General features: G+C 37.4%; 1 protein-coding gene across 2 annotated transcripts; it reads left to right on the forward strand.

Annotated features, from left to right (window-relative positions):
- The first annotated feature begins 2,566 nt into the window (after positions 1-2,566).
- Positions 2,567-9,611, forward strand: LOC127643598 (arginine and glutamate-rich protein 1-B). 2 transcript variants are annotated; one of them, XR_007970537.1, is made up of 5 exons: positions 2,567-3,189; positions 5,181-5,406; positions 7,022-7,105; positions 8,698-8,972; positions 9,077-9,611. XR_007970537.1 is itself a non-coding variant. In XM_052126388.1 (4 exons), the coding sequence occupies exons 1-4, from the start codon at positions 2,855-2,857 to the stop codon at positions 8,860-8,862; spliced, it is 810 nt and encodes a 269-aa protein (XP_051982348.1). In that variant the 5' UTR covers positions 2,567-2,854; the 3' UTR covers positions 8,863-9,611. The 2 variants fall into 2 exon arrangements, 1 of the variants encoding a protein (XP_051982348.1); XM_052126388.1 differs by having other exon boundaries at positions 8,698-9,611.
- Positions 9,612-15,403: the final 5,792 nt, after the last annotated feature.

Below are 15,403 nucleotides of genomic sequence, written 5' to 3' on the forward strand. Positions count from 1 at the left end.
ATATTGCGCTTTCGCGGAAGGCAAGATTTGAGTGGATAACTTTACAGAAGATGGAGTCTTGCAATAGCATTTATTGACCAGCAGGTGCCGCTATGTGTAATATAAAGGGTGGACCACCCATGTTAGCAAAGACAATCAGAGAAGATCCTTTAATTTTAGAAGACTGCTTTTCAGTGACGTTTTTTTCGCTGACGAATGTTACAAGCATGCTGGATATTCTCGTACATTTCTGACTCTTCTCCGCAATACTGTAACACATTTTGGTTTGCTAAGAAGACTGGTCTTCATTAAAGATAAAAGCCTATGAAAGTGCCTAGTATGCCTATATGATAAAAATAAAAACATATTATGCACCAGAAATTTCTATAGGTTGTGAATGTTCTACGTGAACTAATTCCAGAGCCAATAGGAATACATCTTTTAACTTCTTATAGATATTAAAGGAATAGTTCACCCAAAAATGAAAATTCTCTCATACTCATCCTCACGCCATCCCAGATGTGTATGAATTTCTTTCTTCTGCTGAACACAATTGAAGATTTTTCTAAAGAATTGCTCAGCTCTGTTGGCCCATACAATGCAAGTGAATTGGCACCAAAAATGTGATGGTCCAAAAGCACATAAAAGCAGCATAAAATTAATCCAAATGACTCCAGTGGTTAAACCCATATCTTAAGCAATTTGATAGGTGTGGGTGACAAAAATAATCAATATTTAAGTATTTTTTTTTACTATAAATCTACACTGTCACAGTTACATTCTTCTTATTTTGTTTTTGGCGATTACCATTATTCATGCATATCGCCACCTACTGTGCAGGAGGAGAATTTATAGTCAAATGGACTTAAATATTGATCTGTTTCTCACCCACACCTATCATATCGGTTTTAAAGAGTTCTATACAGATTTAACCACTGGAGTATTATGGATTACTTTTATGCTGCATTTATTACCTTTTGGACCTTACATTTTTTGGCCATTATTACCTTGGCACTGTATTGACCAAGAGCAGAGATATTTTTCAAAAATCTTAATTTGTGTTCAGCAGAAGAAAGAACAAATGCCATACAGTACATGTCTAGGATGGCATATGGGTGATGAGAGATGAGGGAATTAAAATTTTTGGGTGGACAATCCCTTAAGATTACCCCACTGATCAGCCACAACATAAAAAACCACTGGCAGGTGAAGTGAATAACATAGATTATCTCATTACAATGGCACCTGTCAAGGGGTGGGATATATTAGACAGCAAGTAAACAGTCCGTTCTTGAATTTCAGGTGTTGGAAGCAGGAAAAATGGGTGAGCGTCAGGATCTGAGTGACTTTGACCAGGGCCAAATTGTGATGGCTAGACGATTGGGTCATAGCATCTCCAAAACGGCAGGTCTTGTGGGGTATTCCCCATATGCAGTAGTTAATACCTACCAAAAGTGGTCCAAGGAAGGACATATGGTGAACCGGTGACAGGGTCATGGGCACCTAAGGCTCATTGATGCGCGTGGGGAGCAAAGGCTAGCCCATCTGGTCCGATCCCACAGAAGAGCTGCTGTAGCACAAATTGCTAAAAAAATGCTGGCCATGATAAAAAGTGTCAGAGATGGCAGCAGGATGCACTAATGGAAGAAGGCAGGCCGGCGGAGGCAGTGTGATGCTCTGGGCAATGTTCTGCTGGGAAACCTTGGGACCTTGTATTCATGTGGATGTTACTTTGACACGTACCACCTTGCAGACCGCATACACCCCTTCATGGCAACGGTATTCCCTGATGGCAGAGGCCTCTTTTAGCAGGTTAATGTGCCCTGCCACACTGCAAAAATTGTTCAGGAATGGTTTGAGCATCATGACAAATAGTTAAAGGTGTTGACTTGGCCTGCAAATTCCCCAGATCTCAATCTGATTGAGCATCTATGGGATGTACTGGACCAACAAGCCCGATTCATGGAGGCCCCCTCGCAACTTAAAGGATTTAAAGGATCTGCTGCTAACGTCTTTGGTGCCAGATACCACAGGACACCTTCGGAGGTCTTGTGGAGTCCATGCCTTGACAGGTCAGAGCTGTTTTGGTGGCACAAAAGGGACCTAAATGATATTAGGCAGGTGATGCCTAATACCATAATTGATGGAAATGTAATGCAGACGATATCAATATCAGGCCTATGTCAAATAACCATCCAGCAGTCAGTTATTATTAGTTAACAATGAACCCCGATTTAAATTGATCAAATTATAATTAGCTACATTTAGATATTATAAGCCTGAGACTGCTGTAGCAGGAAAAAAACAGTATTACTTTATTACTGCACCTAACCTAAATGCAGCCTGTCGATTAATTAAATCGTCCTGTTTAGGTGTACTAGCTGAAATGTTGCATAATGTTATGCTGAAATGTCCTTTATGTGTGTTCTAACGCTAAAGGTTTCAATTAAAATCCAAATAAAAGGCCTGATGCGTTCTCGCAGTGCTATCCGAATGGTTTATTATTCAAGCTCCACGCCGGTTGATGGCAGTAATCCATGCTAGTGTCGATCGTGACACGGTAAGAAAAAAAGCAAGAAGATGCATTCTGGGATCTGAGATCAGCCACCATCCATTTTGCTTTTTAACCCTACGAAATAAATGGCTCAGTGCAGCTAAATTACATTGTTGATATTATACAACTAATTTGCAGATAATAGCAGTCGATCATTCTCATGCAGTCCGGCTTGATTCCTTAAGTGTGCGATTAAGGGCTTGTTTTGAAAACGATCGAGTGCTTGTGCCGCCGGTAGTCACTTGTCTATCCGATGCTATAGAGGTCTTCCGAGTGTGGAGCTCCTGACTACTACTACTACTGTACTCTACCGGCTTTTAAATGGGTCGTTCGCGGAGCCGTAGCTCTTCCCGGTCCAAACACACCAAAAGCAGCAAGCACAGTAAAAAGCGCAGCCGCTCTCGGTCAAGGTCCCGGGACAAAGAGAGGAAGAGGCGCTCAAAGTCCCGAGAGTCCAAAAGGAGTCGGAAGAGAGAATCGCGCTCTGGATCCAAATCAAACACGGCCACGTCCCGCCGGGAGAGGGAAAGACCTGTATCGCCGCCCGAGAGAATTGATATTTTCGGCAGGGCTTTAAGCAAGAGGAGTGCCGTAGATGAAAAGCAGAAGAAAGAGGAGGAAGAGAAGAAAGCTGAATTGGAAAGACAGAGGAGAATGTGAGTGCCGCCAGTTTGTCCACAAATGTGTAGTAGGACATCACATGAGCTGTGTGAGACATGAGGACTCAAAAAAGTACTGTGGTGGTAACATGGTACCACTACCAATGTAATTACAAGTGTAGTGTGTTTTGGGCCATATACAATTAAGATTGTGTAGTTTGCTTTGGTTCCCTTTACAGGTATTGGTCCCTATCCACGAGACATAACATGCCACCAATAGAAGCCTACACATTCCCAGTAGAGACCCATAGTGACCATTCTAGTTTATTAAAACCATTGCAGTTCCCATAATAACCATTAAAACCATTAGTGTGATGGTTATTTTTTTCTGCAAGAATATTCCATGGTACTGAGTAATGACCACATTAACATATCATGGTATTTACAAGGTGCTCAAAAAATACCATGGAAAACCCCAAAACATGGTATTACTATTGCAAATGTCCAAAAGCATGGTATTGTTCCGTGACCTAAAAACAAGGTAATGCCTTGGTATTTATTATTATTTGTTTTTTGTGGAAGTGACTGAAGACACAGGATCTAGATTGTTGTACTAATAAATTATGATAGATCAGTATCGGCCAAGCTGATATTTTGCTATTTTAAGATTATAGCCATGTCTGATTATCCAATTTAAAAGAAGCCTATCTAGGATCAGTTTCAGAATCTATTCAAATGTAGTCTTAAAATAATTCATTACACAAATGCATTAAAGTTCAGTCATTTTGTGAACAATTTGACTATCACTAAATAAAATATGTTAGCATTATATTTTAGAGGTCAACCGATATGGATTATTTAATGGCTAATGCCGATATCCAGAGAGCAGTGTGGCCGATATAATGCTGACATATCACACAATTTAGAGCTTAAGGATGTAACTTTTTTTGGTATTAAAATACTTTCTTCTATCCCAGCTTAATATGCAGAGACAACTATAAGTCATTCATAGATAAATTTTCTGAAAAACTGTAAACATTTTGTGGCACTATAAAAGTCCCTCCGTTTGTTTTGAGCGACCCGCTTAGACCTGCCCCAACAACGTTTCTCAGCCAATGGTTTGAGTTGGGACGGGACTATCTGAATGTCTGAACAACTGCAGAAGGGGCGTATTTAGAAAGCGGTTTAGAAAACATTGTTTTATTTTTGCAATTAAATTCAGTTGTCATTTTTTATTAAAAATTTCACACTTCAGCTTTAATAATAGTAAATGACATGCACATAAATTGTCTAACTTTTATATAGCATTTTATATATATATATATATATATATATATATATATATATATATATATATATATATATATATATATATGATTTTGTGTGTTTTAGATGGTAGATAGAAGTTTTTCTTGGTTTCTGTTTAGTCTTGCCATTTTAGTGGGATAATTGTTTGCGCATAAAGAAATTGTAATACATTAGGAAGAAGGAAATAACAAGAGTGCACGTAGTAGTCGAGCAACAAAAAGACCAAATCAAACGTATTCACATACAGTGCTCAGTGAATAAGACATTTACTTAGAGCACAGCTGAAGCGTTTTTACTTTAAAGTTGATCTATCGCTCTCGTGTGGATTCATCGAGAGCAGCAATCTACTGACCGCTTCCAATTTACTCGGCCCTGATCACCTGTTTGGAGTTTCATGGACTAATGGTTGTGCAACATTCGTGAGTCAGAGAGTCACCGTTTTGATCCAGGCTATTATAAAATGTGCTATAGAGGAATATATGTGAGCGCTCCTTAGTAAAAGGAATGGAAAATGGATTTACGCATGTTTTGTGAGGTTTGTGAATTAAATCTGGTATATTTGCCATTTTATCATTAGACAAGACAGTTAACAGTTACAGGATACTAAAAATACCAAACACTGGCCGATATACAGAAATCAATGGTTACATGCACAATGTTTATTATGAAAAGAAACAAGTACAATTTCAGTTTGTGATACTAAATGAAACAATGCACATTATTTTCTCCTTACCCCTTAGTCGACAGCAGGAAATAGAGGAACGGCTGATAGAGGAGGAGACGGCACGTCGTGTAGAAGAACTGGTCGCCAAACGTGTGGAGGAAGAACTGGAAAAACGCAAGGATGAGATTGAGAGAGAAGTGTTGCGACGGGTGGAGGAGGCTAAACGTATCATGGAAAAGCAGTTGTTAGAGGAGCTGGAAAGACAGAGACAAACAGAGCTGGAAGCTCAGAAGGCCCGGGAGGTAACTTGCATTTGAACACACACACACACACACCCCAAAATGTACTACCTTCCTTTCTTCTGTTTATCCCTGTTCTGATCAACTTAGGGGCCTTTTGCATGGGATGAGATATGTTTTTGAATTGTTTTCCAGTGGAAACATGCGCTAGATGGTAGGGGTTGCAAGACTACAAATTTGTAATAGTCAACTAGTTGAGCCCATTAGTAGAGTCAAATTTGACAAATCGTAATGTCATCTCCCCCCACCCCTCATGGGTGGGCCAGAAATTCCTCTCCCCTACCTATTCAATTTCACGAAAGATTCATTCACTACAATAATGGGTTTTAGTTAGTTGTATGTAGTAAAAAAAAAATTGCAATGTAGTTATATGTTATCCGCCATTAGATAGCCAACTAGGCTGTGCCTGGGGTCCTATATATTGCCATGGCAACGCACAAATGTAGTTTGACACCTGAGGGGAAAATTATGAGCAACAATCTGAGCATTGTTTTGTATGTGAACGGATCAGATGGAAGAAACATCAACCAATATGTTATCTCCAGTGTTGGGTAAGTTACTCTAAAAAGGTAATTAATTACTAACTACTGATTACATATTTTTCTAATTAGATTTCTGTACTAATTACTCTGTCTGAAAGTAATAATTGCTTATTAATAATTACTTTCTTAAACACTTATCAACCTTGACCAGATGAAAAATACAAGGATAGACATGAAACTGTTCTCTTAATTCTTTCAAATAAATCATGTAAAATCAAATAAATTAATCATGAACTGGCCAAATAATTTAAGGGGGCGGCGTTAAATTAGAAAACGTATATTTTAACATTAGATGCAAAATTGTCATTTTAAATTCACTATTGTTTTTAAATAGAAATGTTCTATAGTCTATACAGTATTTAACCCAATTACATCAGAAGTAACTGTAATTAAATTACTGAAAATTAAGAGTAATCACTTACTTTACTTTTTTCAATGAAATAGTCATTTAATTACAGTATTACACCCAGCACTGGTTATCTCCTCGTAAGCACCAATGTAAGTAACCTAATCTTTAACAAAAGGTTACCTGTTTGATATTCAAGGACAGCGCTACCATCCTCTTATCTTTTTTTAATGTTTCCCCCATGTGAACATCATTTTTTTTCAAGGAAAAAAAAATTACTAATTTGAGAGCCTTTGTTGCAATTGTAAGCCTATGTACTCGCCAGAACAGTTGCTTACAGATAGAAGTGATGAAAGTTGTTCATGCTTCTGTTCCTCCCACACACCATTGGAGCTGACTGCTCCTCAGACGGCACTTCACTGTGTGACCTTTTTTCTGTGAGTGAGATGTAAGCAGAGATGTACCGAAAATACAGGTCAGTGGTTTGAAACAACCTCCCTTGCTGATGGGTGGTGTGTTTTGCTATAAAAAAAGAAAGTATTCCCAATTTGACTCCTCTAGGAACTCCATTTATTCATCAGTGAAGGACAAGTGTAGGTTTATCCATGTCTGGTGAGCTCAATGAATATTCATTATCTTCTCATTTATGTGTTGCTGAAGTTGTACTACTTGTTTTTTGGGAATCATTGTGAAGTCTTTACAATTCCATTTAACCAGTTTACTTTTGCAGGAGGAAGAGAATTCAAAGCGTGAAGAACTGGAGAAGATTCTGGTGGAGAACAATCGCAAGATAGCCGATGCTCAAGCTAAACTGGTGTGTATATAGAACAGTTTAATTCAGTATTATCGCCAAAAGGATGTATAAATTAAATACAACTTAAGTCAATTTAAAATAGAACAATTAATTTTCAACAAAACTTTGCATTATTTTTAATTATACCAAGTACTTTTATTCAGATCCTTACAGCTCAATCCAAAACACAAGTTATTTTTGTCAAATAAAGCATCAGATGTGATATAATGCTTAAATATAATACAATGAATGTTTGATTTTTGATTAATGATTTGTTAGTAGTATTTTTATTACAGAGATTATAACATAACTATACATTAGTGATATATTTCTGTTGTATTGTTTTTCTGTTGTAAATTGAGATTTTTATTGGCGAAAACTGAGTGAAGCCCTTCAGTTTGTATTTTATTGATACAGTTTCATTCCTCCAGAAAAGCAGGTGGCTACATGAACCAGTGTGATTATTAAACCACTAATGGCTGTGATTTAATTAAATTAATATATAGTCTGTATGTGCTGTGTAAGTGAATGCAAGCGCTAGTCTTTGTTGTCTACTACACCCAATAGTGCACGTGATGACCATCATCATGAGGTGTTTTCATTGTTTAAACAGCTGGCTTCATACATCCACTTTGATATGTGCAGGACATGCAGACTGTATATTTCATCAAATTACATCCTTTGTAATTGCTTGTTTAATCACAATAGGACATAACGTGTGCATTTAGTGTAGTCCTTTGGAATGTTAATATTGCATAAGCACTAATTAGCTCCTTTTCCACTATTGGGCCAGTGCGAGCCAAGGCTATCATCTAGCCAGCTGGGGCCAATAGCCTTGGACCTCAAACCTCGAGACCAAAATCGATCTGCGTTCCCACCATCAGGCAAATAGCCCCACAGCGTTGCCCTAAAACATGCATGTAAAAAGTCACCCTGGTGTCAATGTCACACACCCCGCCCATTTCACAAGCAAGAAGGAAGCTCAAGCCAACGTATCATGTTATCTAGAATATCGAGTTTATGTTGTTTGTAAACATTAGCTAGCTAGCAAGATAAGTTAGCGTTGATAACTCACCGACTGTAACTGCCATGGTGTCCCGAGCGCCCCGGTAGCGGGACGCTGTCTCAGCACACCATCCATAACCTCGAACCATGGAAAGTTCTTTCTTTGGGCACTGCTTTGTCCATTGTTTGTTTTAACAGATTTACCCGCAAATTAGTTTTTTGTTTTCTGAACCTGCACCGCTGTGCGCCTGATACACATCCTGCCAATTTCAGTGAAACTCCACCTTTGACATTGACCCCTCATCAGTCCCAATTGGCCTTGTTTGTCCCAAGGGTAATCGGTGGGCCAAAGGCCATTGGCCTCGAGAAGGCCTCAAGGCGGCAAGAAGAAGCCCCATAAAAGACCGTGGGAACGCAACTGGCCCTGGCACACACTAGCACACCCTCATTTGGCCCAATAGTGGAAACGCGGCTATTGACTTGTATTGTAGAGTTTTGTTTCTTGATATAGAAGATACAGTTTAGTTCTGGGTTTTAGTGCATCAAGATACACAACAAGAATTAGTTTCTGGATCTTGCCAACAAACTCTCCACATTGTGTCCTACAGGCAGAGGAACAGCTACGAATAGTTGAAGAGCAGAGGAAGATACACGAAGAGCGTATGAAGTTGGAGCAAGAGCGACAGAAACAGCAGAAAGAAGAACAGAAGATTATTTTGGGGAAAGGAAAGTCGAGGCCTAAACTATCTTTCTCGCTCAAGGCCACAGAGTGATGGAAACAAAGTGGCTGGCATGCCATGGGTTCTCCAGACTTTCTCAAGACCACTTCTTCATGTGAAAGAATTGTGCTGCAGCACGAGTTTTTCGTTGTAGGTCTCATGTGGTATGTTTCAAATTCTCCGAACAACGGGAACAATCAGTTTGTCATATACCCTTCAGTTTTTTCCTGTTTTAACTGTCTGTTTTGTATTACTGACTCTTGTATAGATAACCTCCACTTGTCCTCCATGTAGTCTCTGCAAACGCATTTGGTGTATTGCACGAGTAAGAAAAAAAGGACCGGCCTGACCTGCTGTCTCATCTAAATGTGCATTATGGTTTCCTGTTTCATTAATTCAAGACCTCAACAAATTTCCATACTGATTCGAATTTAAGTATTTTTTTTTTTTTTTAATAGTTTATTGATAATATAATGGAATTAAAATGCGAGATGGGCATGGAAGTTCGTTGAGTTGGAAAATACACTTTGAACAAAAAGGTAACCAATCTGATGCATTGTAAAACAAAAATAGCTGTTTATCATTTTTACATTACATTAATAATTGTACATTCAAGATGTAAATGGATGATGCTGTAATAAAGGGTACCTGGTCGTTGCATGTCAGTGAGCTGCGTATATGTCAGTGACGGGATACTTTTAGAGGTGAATGGGTGGAAGTTTGCAGATTGGTCAGAATTTGTGTTTGTGGTTAAATATTTAACAGTTATCAAGGATATGTCAGGAATCTCCAATAAATCCATGAATGTGTCCTGGTTCTGAGATCTGCTTACTTTGGCAAAAAGTTACTTGTATTAATCTGGTTATTTTATTAGATTAAGCTTGAATTTAAGTAAAAAAAAAAAAAAAAAAAAACTTGTTAGGGTACAACAGTGCTAATTGAGCCTTTTCTCTGGCCACAAAGTGTATCAAGATTGAAAAATAAATAAATAAATGTGTGTGTATATATATATATATAATTTTATCAATATATATATATATATATATATATATATATATATATATATATATATATATAAAATTGATGGAGAAAAAACATTGTGTGAAAAGAAATAATAGCAGAAGGTTGTTTTGGTTACAATTATTTAAAAAAATAAATCAAATAAAAGGTGGCTAGGGAGCCCAGTGGGGTTAAACTGATATTGTGTAAATATAGGGACAATAGTTATAGGGCAAAATTGGTCCGCTTCGGCAAATGCTTTTGAGACAGAAAGATGTTTTTTTTACAGTAACAAATTATGACAACGCTAATTCAAAATTACCACTTCAAAAAAGGGTTAACCATTTTCTGTTCCTTTCAATCACATTTGGCATTTCAAACATCAAGTACTCTATAAACAAATTAATCTCCATTGTAATTGGATCAGTCTGTGAACCCACTTTAAACAAATTGATTCGCCCCACTTAAAGGAATATACCGGGTTCAATACAAGTTAAGCTCAATCGACATAAACTTGATTACCACAAAAAATTATTTTGACTTACCCCTCCTTTTCTTAAAAAAAAAGAAAATATCTGTGTTCCAGTGAGTCATCTACAATGCAAGTGAATGGGGCCAATTCGTAAACATTCAAATTCTCTCTGTTTCAAAAGCATAGCCACAAGACATAAACAATATGCATGTTAACATGATTTTAGTGTAATAAAATCGCTTAACCTTTTACTGTGTAAAGTTATTTGCCAATTTATCGTTATAGTTATAACCATGATGATGTAATGTCAACAAACCCTAAAATAACTAAAAATGATGATTTAAAAACATTACAGCTTAAAAATGACATGAGTTTTAACAGAATAATTAATGTAAGTGCTTTTATAAAATTATACGCTTCACCTTTCTGCCTTTTAAACCCTCAAAAATTTTGCCCCATTCACTTCCATTGTAAGTGCATCTCTGAAACTTCAATTTTAACAAAAGGAGGAATTAGTCGAAATTAACTTTTGTGGAAATCAACATTATGCCACAAATGTTCTTGCGCTTAACTTGTATTTATCTGGAATATTCTTTTAGGAAAAAAGTTTTTATGAGGGCCTTTAGCCCTTGCAACAGGGGGCCATTTTACCCCAAATACTATCCTTTCACTTATTTGACAGTTAATACAAAACTTTTGATTTTAAACACCTGTACAAAACTGAAAAGGATAAACAAGTATTTTGTTTAAAAATAAATGTGATAATTTCAGGGATTCTCATTAGCTTTTTAAATTTGCAACATTTTAATAATTATTAAATATTGGATTGAATAATATAGGTGTAATTTTAGGTAGGGATGATACCTAGTGAGTGACATGTCCCAATCAACTTTCATACATTTTTTACTACACAGAAAATACTTTTAAATTTACACTATGTTTTTAATTTAATTCCATATCCTTAGTATAATTCTTAATGTGTAAAATATTGTCCTACCTCTTCTGAAGTGGTGCATAAATGGTGTCGTCGCATTACGCACCTGTTCCTTTTCTCAGTGCTCTTCAGGATGCAACCATCGCAGTCGTTTTTAAGTTATTTAAGTTTCTAAATACAGCACATTTAAAAACAAATGATGTTGAGCCAACGTGCTGTACAATAATAAAAAGGTCAAAACAAATAAAATAATACAAGAATAATAGCAACAATAATAAAAACACAAATAAGTACTAAAGGAATTGTGTTATCATCTCAGGCAACCTCAAATGCTAAAGAGTAAAAACGAGTCTTTAAGCTAGATTTAAAAATAGCAAGGGCAGCTACTGAAAATGCTCAATCACCCTTGGACTTTAAATGAGAATGTGGAATGCAGAGAAATAATTGGTTACATGTCCTGAGTGATCTCGGAGCAGAATGTGGATGATGCAGATCACAATTACATTGCGGGGCAAGACCTAATTTTAAAATCAACTCTAAAACTAACTGGTAACCAGTGCAAAAATGCCAGCTCAGGGGTGATATTGTCTCTTTTTCTTGAACCATGCAGTTAAAAATCTTGCTACTACATTTTGAACCATCTGCAAACATGCAAGGGAGGACTGAGGCAGGTCCACATACAAGGAATTACAGTAATCTTGCCTAGTAGTAATAAGGGCATGAAAAAACAGTTTCCAGATTTTTCATTGAATGAAAGGTTTTAATTTAGAAATGGACCTAAGGTGGAAGAAGCTTCCTTTAACAATGGCATCAACCTGCTTATTAAGGAGCATTGCTGAATCGAAAATGACACCAAGATTCTTAACATTGTTAAGCAAGTTAGAATATAAAGTAACTGGTTACCATTGTTCGAGATGCAAAACTGAGAGCAAAATGCAATCACTTCTGTTTCATTATCATTAAGTTGAAGGAAATGATGTGTCATCTAACACTTTATATCCTTAAGACAGGAATATAGATTACTTAATGAACAGCAATTGGTAGACCCATCAGGGAGATAATTCGTCAGCATAACAGTAAAATGAGATTGTATTTTTGAAAGATAGAACCCAGAGGAAGCATATACAGAGAAAAGAGTAGAGGACCCAAGATGGAACCCTGTGGAACAGCATTTGTAATGGGTGCGGAGGATGAAGAAAAACCACCAATGCTAACAGACATAGTTCTCTTTTTGAGATAATTTTTTTTCTGGAGATAAACATTGCTATCAATCCTTGAAATTAGTTGATTTAAACAAGCATAATTTTCATGTACAAAATGATTACTGTCAAAAAGTACAAAATCTTCATGAGTTTTAAAAGCAGCTCAATGGAAGATTCTGCTTTTCAGCCGGTAAGCGCCCTCTTCAGGAAAACACATTAAAAATGTATGTATATATATATATATACAGTGAGGAAAATAAGTATTTGAACACCCTGCTATTTTGCAAGTTCTCCCACTTAGAAATCATGGAGGGGTCTGAAATTGTCATCATAGGTGCATGTCCACTGTGAGAGACATAATCTAAAAAAAAAAAATCCAGAAATCACAATGTATGATTTTTTAACTATTTATTTGTATGATACAGCTGCAAATAAGTATTTGAACACCTGAGAAAATCAATGTTAATATTTGGTACAGTAGCCTTTGTTTGCAATTACAGAGGTCAAACGTTTCCTGTAGTTTTTCACCAGGTTTGCACACACTGCAGGAGGGATTTTGGCCCACTCCTCCACACAGATCTTCTCTAGATCAGTCAGGTTTCTGGGCTGTCGCTGAGAAACACGGAGTTTGAGCTCCCTCCAAAGATTCTCTATTGGGTTAAGGTCTGGACACTGGCTAGGCCATGCCAGAACCTTGATATGCTTCTTACAGAGCCACTCCTTGGTTATCCTGGCTGTGTGCTTCGGGTCATTGTCATGTCGGAAGACCCAGCCTCAACCCATCTTCAATGCTCTAACTGAGGTAAGGAGGTTGTTCCCCAAAATCTCGCAATACATGGCCCCGGTCATCCTCTCCTTAATACAGTGCAGTCGCCCTGTCCCATGTGCAGAAAAACACCCCCAAAGCATGATGCTACCACCCCCATGCTTCACAGTAGGGATGGTGTTCTTGGGATGGTACTCATCATTCTTCTTCCTCCAAACACGGTTAGTGGAATTATGACCAAAAAGTTCTATTTTGGTCTCATCTGACCACATGACTTTCTCTCATGACTCCTCTGGATCATCCAAATGGTCATTGGCAAACTTAAGACGGGCCTTGACATGTGCTGGTTTAAGCAGGGGAACCTTCCGTGCCATGCATGATTTCAAAGCATGACGTCTTAGTGTATTACCAACAGTAACCTTGGAAACGGTGGTCCCAGCTCTTTTCAGGTCATTGACCAGCTCCTCCCGTGTAGTTCTGGGCTGATTTCTCACCTTTCTTAGGATCATTGAGACCCCACGAGGTGAGATCTTGCATGGAGCCCCAGTCCGAGGGAGATTGACAGTCATGTTTAGCTTCTTCCATTTTCTAATGATTGCTCCAACAGTAGACCTTTTTTCACCAAGCTGCTTGGCAATTTCCCGTAGCCCTTTCCAGCCTTGTGGAGGTGTACAATTTTGTCTCTAGTGTCTTTGGACAGCTCTTTGGTCTTGGTCATGTTAGTAGTTGGATTCTTACTGATTGTATGGGGTGGACAGGTGTCTTTATGCACCTAATGACCTCAAATAGGTGCATCTAATTTAGGATAATAAATGGAGTGGAGGTGGACATTTTAAAGGCAGACTAACAGGTCTTTGAGGGTCAGAATTCTAGCTGATAGACAGGTGTTCAAATACTTATTTGCAGCTGTATCATACAAAAAAATAGTTAAAAAATCATATATTGTGATTTCTGGATTTTTTTTTTTTAGATTATGTCTCTCACAATGGACATGCACCTATGATGACAATTTCAGACCCCTCTATGATTTCCAAGTGGGAGAACTTGCAAAATAGCAGGGTGTTCAAATACTTATTTTCCTCACTGTATATATATATATAATATATATTATTATTAATTGTAGGCTATAAGCCTAAAGCCTAGGAGGTTACCTTAGATAAAAAAAATTTAAGAAAATATAAATAAGCTATATGAGGTAAGATTATGAGTGAGTGAGGGGAGTTGGAAAGCAGTAAGTAGGGGAAAATGTCAATATTCCAATGTTCCATTGTGCCCATCTTGTGATTTTGCTCAAATCACCCTTTGTTTCAATTTACTGGATAATATATTTAACAGAATGTCACTTTATTTACATGGATATTATTTTCTTGAGATAAATCTTCAAAGAGAAACATTTGATTTGATCCATTAACCTTAGGTTAGGTTTATTGCAGATCACATTTTTCCTCCTAACCGTTCAGTGGTCAGTTCTTAATTTGTTTATTCTTTAGAAATTATTAATACAAATGGCTAATATTTAATATGATGGGCAGAGATAAATACTGTAAGATATTAGACTTCTTAAATGCGGTAATCGTGTTATATTGCCTATATCACCAGACTGACTATCTCACGTTTTCTTAATACCAACATTTGGAATATTATCCTTGCTATATGTCCCTACCAAATTTCAGACGAAACCTAGGCCCTTGGATCGAATTTCCTCAAAATCAAACTTTAGCGTATAGACACTGCATGCAATAATCTTGTTGATCGTGAATATTTAGCAATGTATAGCCCAAACAGGTGTTAAGGAATGTACTGTGGTAGATTTTGTTGCTGTTAGTATTTTGGGAGAAACTAAAATCAAGTGCCTTTACCACTGGGGCCTTTAGCCACGTTGTAGGCCCTACCTTATTATAGGCTATATAAAGCATGGGACCAACATTAGGTACTAAGTGGGTTAACATTTTGATAACAGGATGTTATCATCACCTAAATGCTTTCAATCCGCAGCCTAACTAATAGTTTGTTTGACACCCGTGTTCCTTCGACACAAGTCCAAAGCTCAAATACACAATTGATTCACGCACGAACGCAGGCCAGACGATGAAAGTGCAAACGCGTTCACACTTTTAACACCGGTCGACATCCAATTATCTCTTACGTGTTAGTTTTCCCCTTGATTACTGTCCAAACACGCGACCGAGAATAAACAAAGATTGCTGAGACCAAATGGTTCA

Source organism: Xyrauchen texanus, chromosome 5 (genome assembly GCF_025860055.1).
Source record: "Xyrauchen texanus isolate HMW12.3.18 chromosome 5, RBS_HiC_50CHRs, whole genome shotgun sequence".
In the NCBI taxonomy this organism is placed as follows: domain Eukaryota; kingdom Metazoa; phylum Chordata; class Actinopteri; order Cypriniformes; family Catostomidae; genus Xyrauchen; species Xyrauchen texanus.

Excerpts from the sequence above, each read along its gene's own strand:
- LOC127643598 (XM_052126388.1), top strand. The coding sequence starts at position 2,855 with ATGGGTCGTTCGCGGAGCCGTAGCTCTTCCCGGTCCAAACACACCAAA. Across the intron at positions 3,190-5,180 it reads TTGGAAAGACAGAGGAGAAT|TCGACAGCAGGAAATAGAGG; the intron begins GTGAGTGCCGCC and ends CTTACCCCTTAG. Across the intron at positions 5,407-7,021 it reads AAGCTCAGAAGGCCCGGGAG|GAGGAAGAGAATTCAAAGCG; the intron begins GTAACTTGCATT and ends TTACTTTTGCAG.